The following is an 18,838-nucleotide window of genomic DNA, read 5'->3' as shown; positions in this document are numbered from 1 at the left end:
ATGGTGCATAGCTGATGGGAAGCACTGATGATGAAGTGGCAGATCAATAGCAGAACATGGGCAGCCATACCATAAAAATTTGACACATTTGGGAGGGAGGGAGGGAGGGAGAGAGTAACAAATCAGATTCGGATGGAGTTCGAGGATAGGAAGTGAGGCCAAAACTGGTATGTTCATTTGGCCACCATGTATAATTCCAATTGTTGTTCAGTAAGCCAAGTGCCTTGTACTTGCAAAGACAACAATGCAAATTACAAACCCGAAACCTTACTCAAAACAAAATCAATGACTTCAAATAAGTTTTCTCAAATTAAGAACTGATTTTGTTCACTTCAAGGCTTCGCAGTTCAGATTGGTTTGGTTTAAAACTCGAAACTAGTAACATAATCGAACAAATCATCCATTGGGTGATCAGTTTGATTTGGTTTGGTTTGGTCTGGTCTGGTCATTTCCGTTCCTAGAAAATTCAAGCAAACATTACTCTTTGCATACACTAAAGGGTGATTCAAACCCTAAATTGAGAATGAGTTGAAAAAACTTCTTTTTAAGTTTGAAGATTAACAAATCTTGGGAGATATGAAGTCAAATTTGAATAGTTGGATCCAAAAAAGATACCAAACAGACTGTTGTAAAGAATATGAAAATAGGTCAATATTAGGCCCAAAATATCCTCAAACTGTGGATCTTAGAAAGTGTTTCGTTACTCTATGATATAAACAGAAAAAGATTCAGTTACTGGAGACAAACTGAGAACAGAACTTGGCAGAAAGGCTCGAGGGTGGGAGCTAGAGAACCGAAAGTTTAGCAAATGAACGTGTTTACATCGTCCTTGATGGTGAACGAGGCTTTAAAGAGATCTTGATGGCAAATGAGTTTTGACTATGACGATGAAAGGGGGAGAGCTTGAGGTGTGTAGCTTACAACGACTTGAGTTTTATCCAAGTGAAAACTTGAGGGTATGACATGAGGTCTAATGCTTGAGGATATGACATGATGATGTAAAAATTCAAATGGAGGGAAAGTGAAAATTGGAAGAATCCTTGTATCTGGATGAAGGTTCCTATGAGGTCTCAATGGGTAAGAGTGGAAAGATTGAAGCTGATGTTGTGGCAGCAGCTGGAAAGGAGTTTTCTTGGGAAAAAAATGGCAAATGTGAGTTATAGAAGGCGAAGAATTTCCCTTGTTCCCCAGTGGATGAAAGCAAGCACTATAGACGATGCCTTAAAAGGACACAAAAGGTTTATTTCTTATACAATGTTTATGGAATGGAAAAATTCAGTCCAAGTTTCCAGCTTGTCATGTTTGGGTATATTGGAATCCACAGAGATGCCTTCAAAGGAAAGAAAAATGGGGCTGTTTTCAGATTTGAGGTAACACTATGGACAGACATTGCAGAGAGCAGTAGGGAGGGAATGACACATGATGAAAAAGCACCTACTAAACACCCCAAGTTTTCAAGATATCTGAAAGTGTACGTTGTTAAAACTAGTAAAGAAAGGATGAAGGAGAACAGTGTTCTACTTCCAGTCACCTTCATTCTCGACCTAGGTTCCAACTGCAATGCTCACTGATGTTTAAAAGATCTGAAGTTAAAATTCTAAAGAATGATATAAAATTAGAATAGTTGACAAATGATTACAACCCTGATAACTATGACCCCGTACAGGGTCATCCTAAATCCTGTAACTGTGACCCCATACGGGCCATGCCCTTTTTCTACACCCTCTTCTCATCATATCCCTCTTTGGGACCCTTCAAAAAATGTGTATATTTCTGTGTTCTTACTACACATGGGAAAAAACAAAAGAATGATATCATCAGGTAACGGAAGAATGTGCATACCCAAAAATAACTCCTCAGTTGATCCACTTTGTGAGAAAACGATGCAAGGCTGCTAATCATCAGATTCCACTGTTGGAGTTTTTGAGCAGCTATCCTGCTGGTGGAGTTCTAGCAATTTGGTTTCTGGGTTGCACAGCCCTGCATTAACAATAACACTATAAAACAATGTACACTTATGTGTATATAAATGTGAAATGTCCAATCCACTTATTCCTTTTTCAAGTAATTGCTAAACACTTACTTTCAGTTTTCATCCTCTCATTGACGCTCCAATGAAGGGCAAAATGGTCAACTGATTGATTAAAGCTTAATGGGACTCTAAACCATTTTGAATTGATATAACATTTGTGGCTTATTCAAAATAACTCCTAGTTTTTTTAAAAGAATTTTCCCTTTCAAAACAGTATTATCATTTCCTATGGTTATTTATTTTTTCATTTCATTCCCAAGCTAAATCATGTGGTTCTGAAGGCTAAGAAAAGATATGGGACAACGGGATGTGAAACACAACTCTCTGCATAAGATGAAATATTTTATGTCTGAACACCGATCTCGAATGCAATTTTAGCACATGGCATTTGATTACCAGAGATTACTATGATAGTCTCTAAAATTTATCAACGGAGAAGAAACACCAACCAGAGCACTTCGGAATATCCCACACTGCAATAGATGATGATGTACACCGCGGTGAGCACAATGCTTTATTGTTCTCTTGGTTGACATTCATTGCAAGCATCCATGCACCAATTGTGACATCCTCATTGCTAAACATTCGAAAACTGTGATTACACAGAAGATGATACAAAATTAGCTTTGTTGCAAGGTAGGATTAGCAGAGATGTAAAGATCTATTGACAATTGAATAATTTATTTTCTTGATATTTGAATTTAATGGGAAAACAACAAACCAAATAGCCTAAGATGAGTTAAGACAATCATGTATCTGGATACAATAATCAGAAGCCTACACAGCATGGATGCTTCATGCTAAATGATGCGAGAAATCCCAACTATAATACTTCATCCATAGGGGCATTGGAGGTGGTATCACAAGCATAAAACCACCTGATATTCAAGCTGCCTTTATAAGTCTCGCTTTAGTGATAATTGGAGTTGGACTAGGTTTATTAACCCCTGGACACTGACCTAGAAATGCTTTCTGAAGAATGCTAACAATAAGAGTTACCATGACCATATAAACTTCACCCCGTCTTTATTTTAGATGAACTAAGCATTCATTAAATACTTGTTAGCTTTTATGGCCAGAACTTTCTCCCAAAGGCACAAAAAGCCAATAAAACTCAACACTCGCCACTTTTTCACATATATACATCCTGACAAACAAATACAGCCAAGGTCCTACCGTCCCACAAACCTATCAATCTCCTAGACAATTAAACAACTAATAATAGAAACTAAGATATGTTCAACCACCCAGGACTTCGCTCAAGTGATAATAGAGTGGTCAGATCTAAGAGGCACTCATTGTTCAGGAAAGTAAAAGAGTATGACACAATTGCAAGTGTATAGACCTGTACCATATACTAGTGTCTCCTAAATATCGTAGAACAACTTAACTGGCCTCTCCATATGTGACCGAATAACATTACCAACACCCACCAATTGGACCAAAGAGGAATCATTCAAGAACTCTTAAAGATAAAACAATAGAAGGAGAACTGAAATCAGCCACCCCCTCACCCTCCCAGCACTGTGTACATGGTTATAAGTTAAACTCTTTCCAATAGATAAACTTGGCAACTTAAACAACTTATGGGAAGTTGGCATTAAAGCCGGACATGTTCAGCCACCTTGGACTTGTCTCAAGGGACAATGGAGTGGTCATGCCTAGGGCTTAATTTTTCCTAAGGGTAAAAGAAGATTACTGACACCAACTAACTAGATCAAAGAGAAAAGTGAAGTTGAAACTTTTTCAATCATTCAAGATCTCTGATTAAAAACACGCCATCAGCTTCCCAACATATATACATGGTAAGAGAGACTGAAAATACAATATAACAAAAAATAACTTCCCGGTGCATACATCTAAGGGTACATATCAACTAAATCAGTAAAGTTTGGTTGATGCGTTAAAACTTGCCTATTGTTTCTAAGAGCAACCAAACTTGCAACAACATCTGCAGAAAGAGCATATATTGGACCATAGGCATGGAGAAAGTACTCGCTTCCAAGCAAATAGGAAAGTGGCTCATACCTGCAATAATTTCATCGATCAGATCATTTTACTGCAGCAAGAAAAGATAACTGAATGATTCTGGTTATCAGTGAACCATTTAACTTGGATGCAAGATAACTGGACACTTTACTTTCAGTAATCACACCCCCCAAATGATTCCAAAAGTCTTAAATCAAGTAGTTGCACAGACTAATAAAGGCATAAATATAAAAAGGAAGTTTAATGATATCACCAGAGAAAAGACAACCAGATCATGAAAGAAACAGCACTAACCACTTAAGATTCGGGTCAGTGAAGACTGGGCCCTTTTTCATGCACCCAAGGTAAGTCTGAGAGTGAGAACGCTCTTTTGCCAAAAGCAGTGAAAGGCGATCTGGTAATATCAATGCAAAGTGATCACATTACTCCAAAAAATCTCAGAATCAAATAACATATTAGACACACTAAATATGATATGGATATTCTGTACAAATCTACGAACCTGGCCTTAAGTATATGTCGTCATCAGCTTTAACATAGAAGTCAGCATCATAAAGTGCATAGGCAGCTTTGAAGAAAGCCAACCTGCAATAGAAACAAACAACATTTTTATTTTCATAATACTTCAGTAATAAACTAGAGGCACGAAAGACGACTATAATTATTCCAGAACTAACGTTTTGTAGGGGAGCTTGCTGTACTCCTCTTCAATATCCAATAGCACGAAATCATCATATTTGGCCACCTCTTTAGAGAGTTCTGCCATCTTTGCTTTATCCTTGGTTTTACCAATCACAAACCTGAAAGCCAAACCAGTGGCTTCTTCCAAGCTGCAACCCCACTTTTCCAATCAATACCAAATAACACAATCACAATTACCAAGCTTTCGACTTTTTCAAGCCACTCTAGCATATAACGTCATCTAAATCAAAGTTTAAAATCAATAATCATTCTCCTAGGACCGCAACAAACAATATATGCTATTAAAATCGGGAAGTTGACCAAAATGATCGTGTTTTGCAAATCCAAATCATTGAACTATCAAGATCAAATCTTGTCCACATATATCGATCAAATATTAACGACATTATCGATTAGATACTAAAAAGTGATCATTTCAGCAATTGGGATTTGTAAACTGATCATTTCAGCCAATTTTCCATTAAAATCATGTGAAATATGAATCCAATTGTTGGTATGTATGAAAACAGATTTTAAAAAAATCGATACCGTTGAAGCCCCTGTGTATTGGACGGCATCCAAGTCTTCCTCAAGGACTGTCTACGACCAGTGGATCGAAACCCGGTCTGTATCCCCACAAAGCCCATGACTTTATGCCTCTTGTTCTCGTCATTTCCATCTCCAACCCCCGAAACGAGACCGTTTTGAGTGCTGCTGCCGCCGCCGCCGCCGCCACTTTTCTCCCAAACCACCTTCACCGATCTGGCGTTGCCGGTCAGGCACCTGTACTGGCTAGGGTGGAGAACCGAGACGATTCCGAAGATGAACCCGGAGAGTCCGAAGACCAGGGAGAAGGCGACGATCAGAACTGTTGGTCTGAGAGTGGAGGGAGGTTGGCGTGCGTGGAAGAACTTGGGGGATGAAGGCATCGTTTTGCAGTTCAGGGAAGGAGAGGAGAAACCCTAGAAGAAAATCTAGGGTTCGTGGGAGTGATCTGTAAGAGAAGGAATCCACAATCGGAGAGAGCTAGAGAGAGAGAGAGAGAGAGAGAGAGAGAGAGAGAAGGTTTCCGTTATTGGTCGTTACCGTTACCGGTGTGAAGTACGGACTCCGGAGCTTAATGATTTCGGTTTTTAAATCTTCCGATAGCTTGAAAAATTAATAAATACATTTCCGATTTGGTTAGATACAAACGTTTTCTCATGGACTTTTTTTGGTGAATTAGGTTTTTTTATTTCAAATTAGGAGCCATTTTGATACCATTTCGTTGTTAATTTCAATTTTAAACCTTTTTTTTTTATCAAAACTATTTCGTTGTTACTTTAAATTTTAAATTTTTTTAACTGAAAACTCATATTTTATTTGGTACCCGTTTTCAGTTTTTTAATGAGGTAATAAACAAATAATTGTCAAACAGCTCCGTAGTAAACTAGTTAGGTACGTTTTTATGTCAGTTAACCATTTTATCAATGATATTATGTGTTAAACCAAAACATTCATTTTTATTATTAAAATGTGACATTTTTATCAAAAAAATTAAATGAAATGTACCTTAAGTGAAAAATTGGTTCAACCGCTCAAATTTTACGTTTTATTAATTAATTTATTATTATAATTTATAATTCAATATTTTATAAAAATTAAAAAAAAATAGGGTTTTGTTAGTATTAAAGCTGAGACTTAAATTCTCTTAATTTGTTTTCCATTTATGACAAATAATCACCAAGTAATATTTAGTTCAGTGATATTCTCTAGTATGAAAATGGGGGTTTTTTTTTTTTCCCCTACCAAAAAAGAGTTTTTCTTAAGAGAATATGTGTCAGGGATTTATGTAGAACGCTATATCTTTACATGGTCAATGATACATTGACATGTGCAAATTTCTTCAACACGGTATTATATCGTTAACACGAAACATTGAGATGATGTTGTATCCATACCATGTAAGCTGCTCTCATACGTTTAAGATTGGAAAATTTTCGCTTTAATCAATTTTCTTTAACTTGATCCCATTTAACGATATATTTAAGATGTAAACTTCAAACTTTGGATTAATAGTCTCAGATTGGTTAAAACCGATGTTGTTCTGTATCGTAGACAACGAACCATGTCAATAAACGAGATCAAAGTTATAAAAATAAAAAAATTGAGTAAGAACATTGGTTTTCTCAGCGGTCCAACATTTCATTTGAGCACCAGACGCTTTTTAACTTAATCGATTTTATATTTTATTTCAACATCGCAATTTTTAAATTTTTTGCGATTATTCGTCCAAAGGAAGCTGCTGCTGTATTTCATCATACATTTTCAAGGATTCAACATTAGCCACGGTTTCCGGCCCGTCGCTATTTTCTAATTTTAGTTCTGCTACTTCTTCCACAGACAGCTTTGAAAATTCGCCCTGCAAAGTGCTTCCTTCGGCTTCACCTACTTCTGCTTGCGCATTCTTGCTTCCCTTAACTCCGACTTCCGCTTCCTTGGGATCAAGTTCGGATTCCCAGCCTTCTTCGATCTGACAACCGGTTCCCTCGAATGGATGGATACCATCGTTGAATTCAGCTTCAGCGCCGACTTCTAACTCCGCATCAGCAGCAACTCTGTTGGTTTCCATTTCTGTTTGTTTTAACATCAGCGTCGTTAGCAGAAGGCGATGTATCAGGTTGCCGTACATGCATGAGAAGGGTAAAGAATAACTTACTGGAACGCCTATGTGCTTTTTGATTTTCGTACAAGGGTTTTTTGAGCAGCATTGTTCCAGGAAAGACCATCAAGTTGATCTTGTCCAAACCACGCTTTTCATCGCCTTCTACGGGTACAAAGCCAAAACCCTGTGTCCATGTCTCAACCAAATCGGGAATGGCAGCTACGACAAGCTTTTCAACCTTAAAAGATATTAGCATCTACAACCACACGGAGAAAAGAAACATATTAATGACAGAAACCATATTAATATCTGCTGGACCGGTGATTTCTAAAATCGGAGGACATACCTATACAGAGATCGGTCCTACTTTTATTTCTAAGAAATTAAGAATATTACAAAAATTGTTTGAAGAATATATTAGTAAAATTGTCGAGTTTACTTAATCCTGATTTAGAAGTTCCATAAATAGGTATAAATCCTGATTTATTGTGTATCTTTAGTACAATAAATGAAAGCCAATTATTTCAAGGAAAATACCATAAACTACATATTTTACATCTATACCTCTTCAATCGCAGTCAGGAGGCGTCGGCACATTCCCTGGCGACGGAATTCACTGCAAGTTGCAATAAGCGGCATCTCTGCAACTGTTGTTCCATGCACCCTGCAACAAACAAGAGAGCAAATATGTCAGAAGTTCAAAACTAATAACAAGGAAGCAGTACGAAACTCAAAAAAACTTGCGTTTGTAAAGAGTTAAGAATCCATATTAAAATCGGTTGTGTGCCACTGCCTAGTTAAAGACAGGAGAGCTGAGAAGAATGGTGGAAGAAAGTGTGGTTGCGCACAAAATTCATAGATGAATCAAAATGATGGTGATACATGCAAAAGATATTTCAATGCCAAGTGTTGAAAACCTCTGAAGCACCAGGTCCTGGCAACGCAACCTAATTAATGCTCTCCACATAAGAGGAAAAAAAAAAAAAAAACATAGGTGAAAAACTATTCAATACACATAATCGTATGATGTGGGCCAACCAATATCTTACGTATAATCCTATGATGTACGCCAACAAATATCTTACATTCGAACAGTTTTCTTGCTAGAAACGCATCCAAATAAATCTCCTGTTTTCTTTCCTTGTTAGGATGTGGAGTTGGATTGGAAGAGTATCTCTTTGCTTGATGGTCATACCCACTCACATGACGTACACCATACATAAAACTCATACACCGTACATAAAACTCAAACAACCCCTAGAGTTCAGCCAAATGATACCACATGGTGTGCAACATCAATTTTTCTAAGAGCTTCTTGAAGGGAAATGTTTTAGTACTACCTGATGGATGCTACAGATACCAACGCATCATCTTTCTCCAAGACTGCAGTGTAAAAGCCTTGAAAATTCAAACGTGCAAACTCTGACCTGAAAGTCAAAAATAGCAATACGTAATTCAAAAATACAAATGATATCTGAGAAGCAACTTTCACTTAAACCAAATTACAGTATATTGCAAGAGGAAGTAATATTTCAGATACAACTGTTCCAAAGGCACACTTTAAGAGCCCTACTTATCAAGTCGGAAAATAATCACGATTCTGTACTAAAGAGATGATCTCACCCCCAGTTGTATAAGACATGGGGTATCATGTCTATGCCTGTTCTAGGATCAACCATTGACAAAAAGCATTCCTCCATTATTGTAAGAGAAACAGCTAGCTTTGTATTGCATTCTGCCTTCAGTGCAAATCGTTGAGCAGAATGATCCTTTTGGTCATCATGAATGCATCTAAGCAGGGTCCATGAAAAGCCATCAGCAAAATGATTAATGCAGCCAACGCGAGATTGAAGACCAGAATAAGCCTACACACAACCGTTAAAATATAAGTATTTGAATTACTGAAAACCCGTAAGAATAGCAAATGAAGACTAATAAATTCAAGACGCTCTCTTCTGGGGTGAAACAGCAAGCAAAATTTTATCACACTGCTCTTTCATAGCACTTATAACAACTTGGAAGAAACAAATCAGACAAATCACAAGGAACAAAGAAACAACTACAAGACTCATCAGTGGTTCCCTATAGCTAAATAAGGCTCATCGCTAATGCGCAAAAAGTTGTAGGACAACGATTCAGGAAAGGAAAACCACTATATTTCATTTACATAAAAAGAAATCAAGTGTTCGAAGGAAGTCCTTGCTTTACCCAAAGACAAAACTTAGAGCCAGGAAAACTCATTAATTTATTTTTATGTAAACCCGACAAATCCTCCTTGATTGAATTTTTTAGAAGATTCATAAGATAATACAAAATTACCTCCTGACAGCTTCTGTTACAGAAAAAAGTATCTGGTATCGCTCCGTATGTCCATTTTTCTTTCAGGCATGCATCATGATCTGTTTATAAAAGAATTATAAGGTAAGCTAGACAGTGGAAAGGAGAAAAAAGAACATAAATAAAAGGGTAAGTTCAACTTAATCATAAGATGGCCACAAACAAGTTAATAACTGGGAGGAGATTAATTAGAACAGAGATAATAAATAATAAAATGAAAAGAAAAATCAATTCCTTGTAGTCTAACGGGAAAAAATGGATTGAACTTCGTTACACAGACTATATCATATGAAAACGCATAACCAAATCACTTTTTATGGCAATTTATTATCCACTTTCATATATACTACTTATGTTTTTAATCAACTCCAACAAGCTTCTAATGCTCTCTAGAAAAGTAAAACAGTATGGCAATTGAGTATTTAGCATATAAATTAAAATCCACTGACAAGAAAATATGGAAAAAATCTAGGTCACATTATTATAAAATCATCCACTTCCTGTCATAATCACTTTTCAGCGTTGAATATCCATTGCAGGAAATTGTGGAAAACTAGCTTCTATAGATATAAGAAGGCTAATTTTCCTTTTACTTCCTAATAAATATAAGAACACCAATATACCATCTTTGCAATCGAAGAGAATATTAGGTACCATGTTATATTGACACGTACATACCACACCAAACAACTTCAACTTATCTACATGTACTGAAAACAGTTTAGTTACAAGAAAGATAATCTAGAAATTAGAAAATTACATTTGTGCTCACACTGTGAACACTTAAATCCATCAGGACTTGGTGCCCCTTTGTCATTGACGAAATCACCACATATCCAACAGGTGCAATTTGAGCAATACCAACTGCCTTCAGGGAGCTCCTGAAGTTCAAAAGCAAAAACAGATCATTAGTTTACAATAAGAGAAAACAACCAAAAACTCCAGGCGCAAATTAAAAGAAAAATCCTCTAAGAATGAACAATAATAAGTTTTTAAATTAGTAACCTAATTGTATGAAATCATGGAAATATATATATTTTCTAAATGAAATGTCAACGTTGAACAGAAGCATAATTATTTACGTTAAAACATTTAGAGATGCTGAAATAATAGAACCAATCATGCAAAAGTTATAAAAGCATAGCATGGAAATGTGTAGATTCTGTAGATAGATAAAATAAGGAGGAAATTTCAGGAAAGAGAAACAACACAAATACACAAGACTAGCAAAAACAAACCTGCAGAGACAAACAAGTCTGATGAAAAGTAGATGGGCAATTATCACAGCATATCAACTCGCCACCATCACCACAAATTCCACACGAATCATCATTTTGATCATTTTCATCATCTCGCACGACTTGGCTGCTCTTTTTCCTGGTCTTGTATTCAGCTGACCAAGCTTGAAGCTGGCATAAGGTGAAGGATTGACCAGATTCCATGAAAAGATTCAAACATGGACGATTCTGTTTGAACCCACCATGACTCTTGAACTCAGAAACTGAAACTACTTTACTGCAACACTTGCAAAAAATGCCGTCCCTCGTAACCAGACCATCTATAAGGACACCGCCATCCTTGGGATTTCGATACTGAATCACATCATCTAGAGATATGACACCAGCATCAATTAACCAAGACAAAACTGTTTTCACTCCTACAGAATGCCACTTTCCATCCTTAAAGTGCTTCCCCCCACTGCCCAGGCTTCTTGGAAGCAACTTGCAACTACTCTTTCGGATTTTAGTTTTGCCTTTCTTATGAGCTCTTGATTTGTAGGCTTTCTTTCTAGACGAACACTGAGCATGAGTTGTCCTAAAATCTTTGTTTTTGATAATAGCTGAAACCAACAAGTCATCATCTTCAATTTGGCAATTAAATGATTTCCTTTTTCCAGTCTGAAAATCATAGCATTCAAGAGAAATCTTCATCAACTTTGAACTTTTCCTCCCAATCTGTTGCAGGCAAGAGTCGGGAGGTAAGGGCATCTTGCGACTTCCTTTGCATCTTTTATTGCCTGTAAATTCATCCTGGGCCTCTTTCAACTTTGACTGGGTACCATTAGCATCAATACACTGTGAATCAGCACCACTTGAAGTAAAATCTAAAAGGTTTCTTCGGTATAACGTGCTTGGTTCAATTTCAGATATCTTCTTCGACTTCCTACGCGTTTTTCTTTTCAGAACATCAACTATGCAGTTTCCTTGGTTATCTAGTGATCCCTTCTGAGCACTTTCCAGCTTATCATCAACCTTGCCTTCCTTGGATTCATCTTTTTCCTCGGAATAATCCACTGATGTGTCTACCATAATTTCCTTAGGTGTTTCTAAATCAAGTCCAGAACTCTGTTTATTAGAGCTAGGGGAATTTGCATTGCTATCTTGGTGAGGGGATACAGCTTCAGAACCCCCATGCACATTGTTACAGTTTCTGGAAGTTTCATCTCGATGAGTAGCTGAATGAATGCAGGTGCCACCAGACCCACAAACTGGTAAGGAATCAGGACATGTCATTCTCCCAGAGAACCCATTTTCAACTCTATTACCAGCATTCACCAAGCAATGACTTTCTGCATTAGCTGAATAAATAGATAGTCCCATACGAAATTTCACTTCCTCATTACTAGTCTGTCCACAATGTTTTGAGGAACATTCATTACCAGATTTCCCACAGGCATTGTAATCTCCCTCAGAAACTGCCAAACCCTTCCTCGCCAATGTGGAATCACGGTGGGGAGCTGACACATCTTCCTTAGTAAAATGATCTTCTATGTTATCGGCACAATTCAAGGCCAAAGCAGAATCAGTCTTATGGTTTGAATCAACTATACTTTGAGTTGCGTTAACTATCTCTCCCTTTCTTAGACTACCAATCTTTCTCGCAATAAACACGACAACCACAAAAGGATCTAAAAGCCTCCAGCAGTAAGCCAACACAGTAGTAGGTTGTGGATGATGCATCTCCTTCTCAATACTTACTATAGCACCAGACAGATCTGACCAGAACTGACTGATATTGGCCCACTCCTTCGTATCATCTTCCTGCAGCATACTGTACCCATCTGCTAACAAAAGTTCTCCACATAACCGCCAAGCTTTGGGGAGTTCACGAATTAACCTTCCCTTAGGTGTTATATAAACAGTCTCCATATAATTTCTACTAGCTCTTTTTTGCCTCTCAATATGCCATCCAGCAGCTTCAAGCAAGCGAGCAACATGATATTGGAGAAGCGGACGAGGATCCTTACCATTCTTTGTCTTCAAGGCCACGTTGGATACATCCAAAACAGGAGATTCAAATCTGTTGGGCTTTCCCTCGGCATGTAGAGTAGTTCTGGACTTATCCTTAACAGTGGCTAATGGACTTGCAGCCAGAAGCCTGGCCGAGAAGTTCTCATGTGAAACAGGCGAAGCAATAGCTTTACTTAGGCAGACTTCCTTTCTATCATCCCCACTTGAGTTTGGCAATCTGCACTTTGAAACATCTGGGTCACCTATTACACCTTGTTTGTTAAGTTCTGCATGTTGCTTAAACAGATAGCAACTAGACGTGACTCCCTGGCTAGAAGATTCAACCAAACGAAATGTCACTGTTTCAGAGACAGAGTTTGAAGCTGGACCAGACATGACCTTTCCTAAACCAGGTTTAGTATTAGGAAGCTCATCAGCTGAAAACTTCATTCTCTTAACAGCCGCATCATCACCATTCCTATCTAACATAGCAGACCTGTCCAAGGAGAACCCTGGTCTGGAGGTTTCTCTAATTTCTTTGGTTGCATTATAAAACTCCTCTAAACAGGTACTTTTAGGGGATGAATGACTTGTTACAACTGAGTTTTCACTGTTTGGAGACAGTGCTGCATCAGTGTTCTTACTTGACTCACATTCAAAGTTAATCATTCCAGTAACAAGACATCTGTTACTAGTGCGACCAATGTCTTGACCAAAGAAAACCTCTGTGAATATACAGTGCTCAGTTTTCGATCCTTCAAACCCATCATCATGCAAATCGTCAATTTCTTTGCTGAGAAACATCTCTGCCAACTCACTGCAGTTCCACTTTACCAGTCTTCCTTATGTTCCCCTATTTGCAAGACATATAACCATCAGCACGAAAGGTGATATCTACCAGCTGTATATTTTTCTGTTTAAGAGTTACTGAAAAATCTGGAATCTTCCGTTGACAAAAATCACTATAAATGATGAAGTGCAGGTAAAGTCATTTGGTAATTGCCACCCTCAAAGCCATGGAAATGCTCCGCTTTCGGCTCTTAACATTAATTGACAGCAAACTCGTTCAGTCTCTTCCCTTCTTTGCTGAATATAAATACATATATCCAGCACCACAAAAGGTGGGCAATACTACATGGCCTTCATTCACATATCACTGCATATAAAACAAAATAGTGTTCCACGTCAAAGCTGATGTTTTAGCTCAAACCATCCAACTATTGTTGAAAAACCTGCAACAACAAGGAAAAAAGCATAAACAAACTTATAGGATGCAGATCCTATAAGGGTTTAGGGTATGACAGAACTGAATATAAACAAACTTATAGGATGCAGATCCCATATACTTAACATCCAAAATGACTATAAAAACTGCAAAATATATCTACTAGCATTAAACGGGTATGACAGAACTGAATATAAACTTCAGTTCTTTGATTAACTCTAAAGCTTCTAAAAGACAAAACCATCAAACTCCCTTCCCCCAAAAGGAAAATCACAAGATAACTCTTACACTGCAGATACCAACAAGTTCTGTCAATATTCAATTGCAAGCCAAATCCATCCCTCTAAGATTCGATTCCCTAACAGACAAACAGATCCAAGTCTAACCCAGTAATCTAACTAGAATTTTTTAAACCCGATAATTTTTTTAGAAACAAGTATTATTATATATTCTCTGATAATTCAAACACATAATCTATTGTTTTTAAAAAGTTTGTACATATACTACAAATATTCAAGTCTCAATGTAGTTTGAGTTTGTGGACATTTTTTCAGATTTCAACTTCATTCCAAAATATATGGATAATCAAATTCATATTCAGATTTGGCCTAATTCGCACCAATTTGACTACTAACATAACTATAAATGTTAGAACTCCTCCAGGAACTAGGTAAAATGCAACATGAGCATCAAAAGCATCTCAAAAGAAAAGACAACAAGAAAAACCGGCTCTCCTAAACACGTAATTCTTGTTTGCATTATGGCAAGATAACGTGTCAAACTGTCAGGCAAGATATCCTAATTCTCTCTCTCTCTCTCTCTCTTTTTCTACACATACACACACACAGTTTCTATATCATAACCGCTGGACTCAATATGGATGGTCGAGGGGCACAGTAGGTGACATCTCAAATATCCATATATGAACTCACGGGTCAAGAAATATGACCTAAGGCCCTTATGAAACAAATTTGGTCGATTTGGGTTTGTGTAGAGTTCCCATAATTAGAAAATAAGTTACATAACTTACAAAACATTTTACCAAAAAAGTGACAACATAGAACTACTCTGTGTTTTCTTCTAACCAGAGTAATTGCCTATAACTAAATGCGAAATGCTTTTAATTATTATTGTCAACCAAATAATTTCTCACTGTGTTTTACTATTCTTAACTTCACATGAACAACATTGGAATCACATCAAACTAATTAATTACTATAATAACAAATACGAAGAACTTTTACAACATATTCTGTCCGAATCTCATCCGAGACTCATGTTCTCATACGTACACGTGAAAGACAGCTAGTCTTTCAAATATTTAGTCTCACATAATCTGAGAGTTGTTTAATGTATATATAAAAAAAAAAAAATTATTATTAGTTTACTAATTAAACAGCAAGTCAACACACTTTTTTATTAATAAAGAGACGATATATTAAAAGAGGAAAAAAGCAGAAAAAGTCAAACAACATACAGGGGGCAAAGAAAAACCCCCAAACAGAAACAAAATGAGAAAAAGACATCTCCACAGAGATGAAGAACAACCTAACACAAACTAAAAGGAAGCCGCTTTCCAATCTACCCAACTTCAGGAAAAGAAATTCCCGTAAACCCAGGAGAAACCGAGGCCCAGAAGGCTGACAAAAACCTAATTCTATCCCAAAGCTCAGCAAAACCAGCTCCTGCAGAATCTCCTCCATCCAAACCACCCAAAACACGGCGAATCATGCAACTCCATGTGACCATCACTTTCTTAACCTTCCAAACCAAAATGTGAGCTTCATTATGTGTATTAAAGAATGACATCATAAGATTCGACGTAACCTAGGAGTGCTGGCTGTCGACTACCCGACGCCCTCCCCCTCCTCCTTTATCCGGGCTTGGGACCGGCAATGTAAGATAAACTTACATAGGCGGAGTTGTATTAAAGAATGACATGCTTAAATAAAATAAACTTGACAACAAACCAGGATATTACTGGACTTGCATAAAGTCTGAAAATGTCTAAAATGCTTACTTGTAACTCAACTCACTATATGTATTAAAGAATGATATGCAGTTATTTTCAGAGCGATAAGATTTGGTAGTTACAGGGTAGATGGTTCTGGCGTATAAGCCATATAGGGAGCTGGTTTATATGTAGGCAGATAGTTTTGTAAATAACCAGCTCCCTTTGCGTAAAAACTTGAAAACATAATTGTCTATTTTCTATCAAGCAATTGTCCTGTTTTAAATGCATGTTGATGAGGAACCTAAAACAAACATCAAATTCAAGATTTTGGTAGTGCACGGTGCTATGATTGATAAATCAACATAATTGCCTACCAACCTTCCTCTCCAGAACAAAATCATAAATACAATGAATGTTTTGCTTTTTATAGATAAAAATAAGACGGTATAAGTTACTAACCTGCTGTTGCCATGCATTTCACACCAAACTAAAGCTGAGTTCGAGGAAAATAAATATAGAAGATTTGTTCCCTTTGTTGTACCATATATTGGGCCTTAGTATTTGGGCCTCACGGCCTAGCCCATGATGTATGTAGGGGTGAAGGAAACCCTTATTCTATAAAAGGGATCCTTCACCCTCACTTTAAGAGAAGCAAACCCTAGCCTCTATAGTCTCCATGTACATTGTAACCTTCATTGAGATAGTGAAACCGAATCGACACCAGTGTGGATGTAGCCCCAACTTGGGGTGACCCATGATATATCTTTGTGTGCTTGTGCGTTTTTGTGATTTACGGTCGGATTTACATTGATCCAAGATCAACCCGATTTTGTGCATCAACACCCTTAACAGTCCATGTTCTAAACCATTTTTTCATAACAAGGCTGTCGATTGTCCAATATGAACGTAGTCAGGAAATAAACACATACAACGACACAAAACAGTCTAATGCCTCAATCAAGAACTTGAACCCCATACCCCATAAAGGCACACAGATGGTTCAATTCCCCCAGAAAGAATGCAACCTCTTCTAAACTTTTGCATACCGTAATTTAGCTTGGTTTTCATTATTAACACCCTCTATATGCACTTGCAATAAGAGTATAGAACTATTTAGCTGGGATCGAAAATTAGTAATCATAATAAATCCCATGAGAAATTCGCCAGGGGTAGAAAATCCCCTATGGCACATTAGAAAGAGAGAGAGACAGAGAGACAGATAGACGAAGAGAAAGAGATTTCCTAGACAACCATAGGATATATATATATATACACACACACCATCCATGCATTGAATCCTACGGCATGAAAACCGCATACACACCAACGAAAACGAAAACCATCAACAGATTTAAACCCAATACCAGAAATGAATGAAACATCAAAAGCAAAATCCTAAAAAATCCCATGATTATGCAGATCAAACCCCATCTGATAAATCCTGATAAAATCACATTTCCTGGTAGAAGAAACCACAATTCACTCCCCCAGAAACACCATTGAACAAATTCACACAACAAGAACAAACCAGATAAACAAACAAAGCAACAAAAATCCAGAAAGACAGCTCACCAATGCAATGCATTTCCTGATCAATATGCAGAGAAGACAGATGCACAAAATTGGTGTTAGGGTCTGAACAATTGGTGAAAAACTCAAAAGGGTTTTTCCAATTAGTGATAAATCAGCTGAAAAACAAGCCCATGACCAATTAGGGGAGAAACAATGAAATTTAAACAAACTCACCTTTCGATGCATTTCCCAAACGACATGCAAAGAAGATCAGAGCAGGAAATTGGAAATAGGGTTTTGAAATTGGAGGAGAAAGAGGCAGCGGGTTAGAGTGAGAGGAGATAAGAAGAGAGATAGAGGAGAGAGAGGAAAAAGGGGTCTGCTTTTTATCAGTTACAGTCTAGCAGTAACAACAGAGCAAAAATCTCCAGCAGAAATAACCCGGAAAGTGCTCCATGTACACCAGATGGCATGTACTCTCCCCTCTCTCCTCTCTCTCCTCTCTTCTCTCTCTCTCTCCGCCACTATGCTTTGTCTCTTTGCATTTCTTGAACCCATAAACCCCCAATATTGGGGTTTATAATATTTTGTCACCCCGATTAATCGGATTGCTTTTATCAGCATTTTTGGTGATAAAAAAAGATTTGTACTTTCGGTGGCGCCGGTATTTTAGACTCTCGTGATGCTGTGGTTTTTGACATTTGAAGATTGTGTTTGCGTGCTCGATCTGCTCGGATGAGTGTTTAGACGGTACATCTTGTTATTTGTTGGCATTTATAGCTTCCGGCTGCTCGTTTGGGTTCAGTGCTACTTTTATTTGTAATGAGAAGGACCGTTATGATGAGTTCTCTTTTAAATGCAACGGTAAATTTATGATATGTGCAATCATTTGTTAATTACATAATTAGGTAAGTTTGATGTGAGTAATTAGGGACCACCAAAACTTTCAGCATTCAAAGAGTATCTTTTTACCGATGTAAAGGACGGTTGTAGTGCTTCAAACTTTCCTAATCTATTTGCTTAAGGAGAAAACATTGTCTTTGTGGGACTGGGATCCCTCCGGATGCGTTCCAAACAGATCCTCCAACTCCTTCTAAGCTGAAGAGAGAGAGCGAGATGGAGAAGATAGAAAGAGAAGGGAGTCCAAGGGAGAGATGGAGAAAATAGAGAGAGGAGAGTAAGAGAGATGGAGAAGAGAGTAAGAGGAGAGTGAGAAGAGGAAGAAGATGAAGAG

The 18,838-nt window shown here is 37.5% G+C and overlaps 2 protein-coding genes across 3 annotated transcripts; both read right to left on the bottom strand.

Annotated features, from left to right (window-relative positions):
* Window positions 1–1,589: 1,589 nt before the first annotated feature.
* Window positions 1,590–5,908, bottom strand: LOC137742760 (putative beta-1,3-galactosyltransferase 14). The gene is made up of 7 exons (XM_068482707.2): window positions 5,252–5,908; window positions 4,699–4,851; window positions 4,524–4,606; window positions 4,316–4,415; window positions 3,947–4,060; window positions 2,482–2,624; window positions 1,590–1,980 (listed from the first exon to the last, which is right to left on the bottom strand). The coding sequence occupies exons 1-7, from the start codon at window positions 5,629–5,631 to the stop codon at window positions 1,895–1,897; spliced, it is 1,059 nt and encodes a 352-aa protein (XP_068338808.1). The 5' UTR covers window positions 5,632–5,908; the 3' UTR covers window positions 1,590–1,894.
* Window positions 5,909–6,905: 997 nt separating this feature from the next.
* LOC137743389 (increased DNA methylation 1-like) lies at window positions 6,906–18,317 on the bottom strand. 2 transcript variants are annotated; one of them, XM_088679761.1, is made up of 10 exons: window positions 17,839–18,317; window positions 17,665–17,680; window positions 10,922–14,145; window positions 10,444–10,564; window positions 9,666–9,745; window positions 8,970–9,211; window positions 8,687–8,773; window positions 7,911–8,010; window positions 7,401–7,602; window positions 6,906–7,315 (listed from the first exon to the last, which is right to left on the bottom strand). In XM_088679761.1, exons 3-10 carry the CDS (start codon window positions 13,715–13,717, stop codon window positions 6,966–6,968), a joined length of 3,978 nt encoding a protein of 1,325 aa, XP_088535887.1. In that variant the 5' UTR covers window positions 13,718–14,145; window positions 17,665–17,680; window positions 17,839–18,317; the 3' UTR covers window positions 6,906–6,965. The 2 variants fall into 2 exon arrangements, with proteins under 2 accessions (XP_088535887.1, XP_068339372.2); XM_068483271.2 differs by lacking the exon at window positions 17,665–17,680.
* Window positions 18,318–18,838: the final 521 nt, after the last annotated feature.

This window comes from Pyrus communis, chromosome 11 (assembly GCF_041283825.1).
Source record: "Pyrus communis isolate YQ-2024b chromosome 11, ASM4128382v1, whole genome shotgun sequence".
In the NCBI taxonomy this organism is placed as follows: Eukaryota; Viridiplantae; Streptophyta; class Magnoliopsida; order Rosales; family Rosaceae; genus Pyrus; species Pyrus communis.
Note: the sequence above shows the minus strand (reverse complement) of the source record. Positions and strands in the feature narration are given on the sequence as shown.

Bases quoted from the DNA above. Each gene is read 5' to 3' on its own strand.
- LOC137742760 (XM_068482707.2), bottom strand. From the start codon at position 5,631: ATGCCTTCATCCCCCAAGTTCTTCCACGCACGCCAACCTCCCTCCACT. The intron at 4,416-4,523 runs GTTCGTAGATTT...TGATATTACCAG, and splicing joins CGACATATACTTAAGGCCAG to ATCGCCTTTCACTGCTTTTG. The intron at 1,981-2,481 runs GTTGGTGTTTCT...TTGTTAATGCAG, and splicing joins GGATATTCCGAAGTGCTCTG to GGCTGTGCAACCCAGAAACC.
- LOC137743389 (XM_088679761.1), bottom strand. From the start codon at position 13,717: ATGTTTCTCAGCAAAGAAATTGACGATTTGCATGATGATGGGTTTGAA. The intron at 8,011-8,686 runs GTAGTACTAAAA...TGTTTGTTGCAG, and splicing joins GTATCTGTAGCATCCATCAG to GGTGCATGGAACAACAGTTG. The intron at 7,603-7,910 runs GTATAGATGTAA...GTGTGGTTGTAG, and splicing joins TCCTGACTGCGATTGAAGAG to ATGCTAATATCTTTTAAGGT.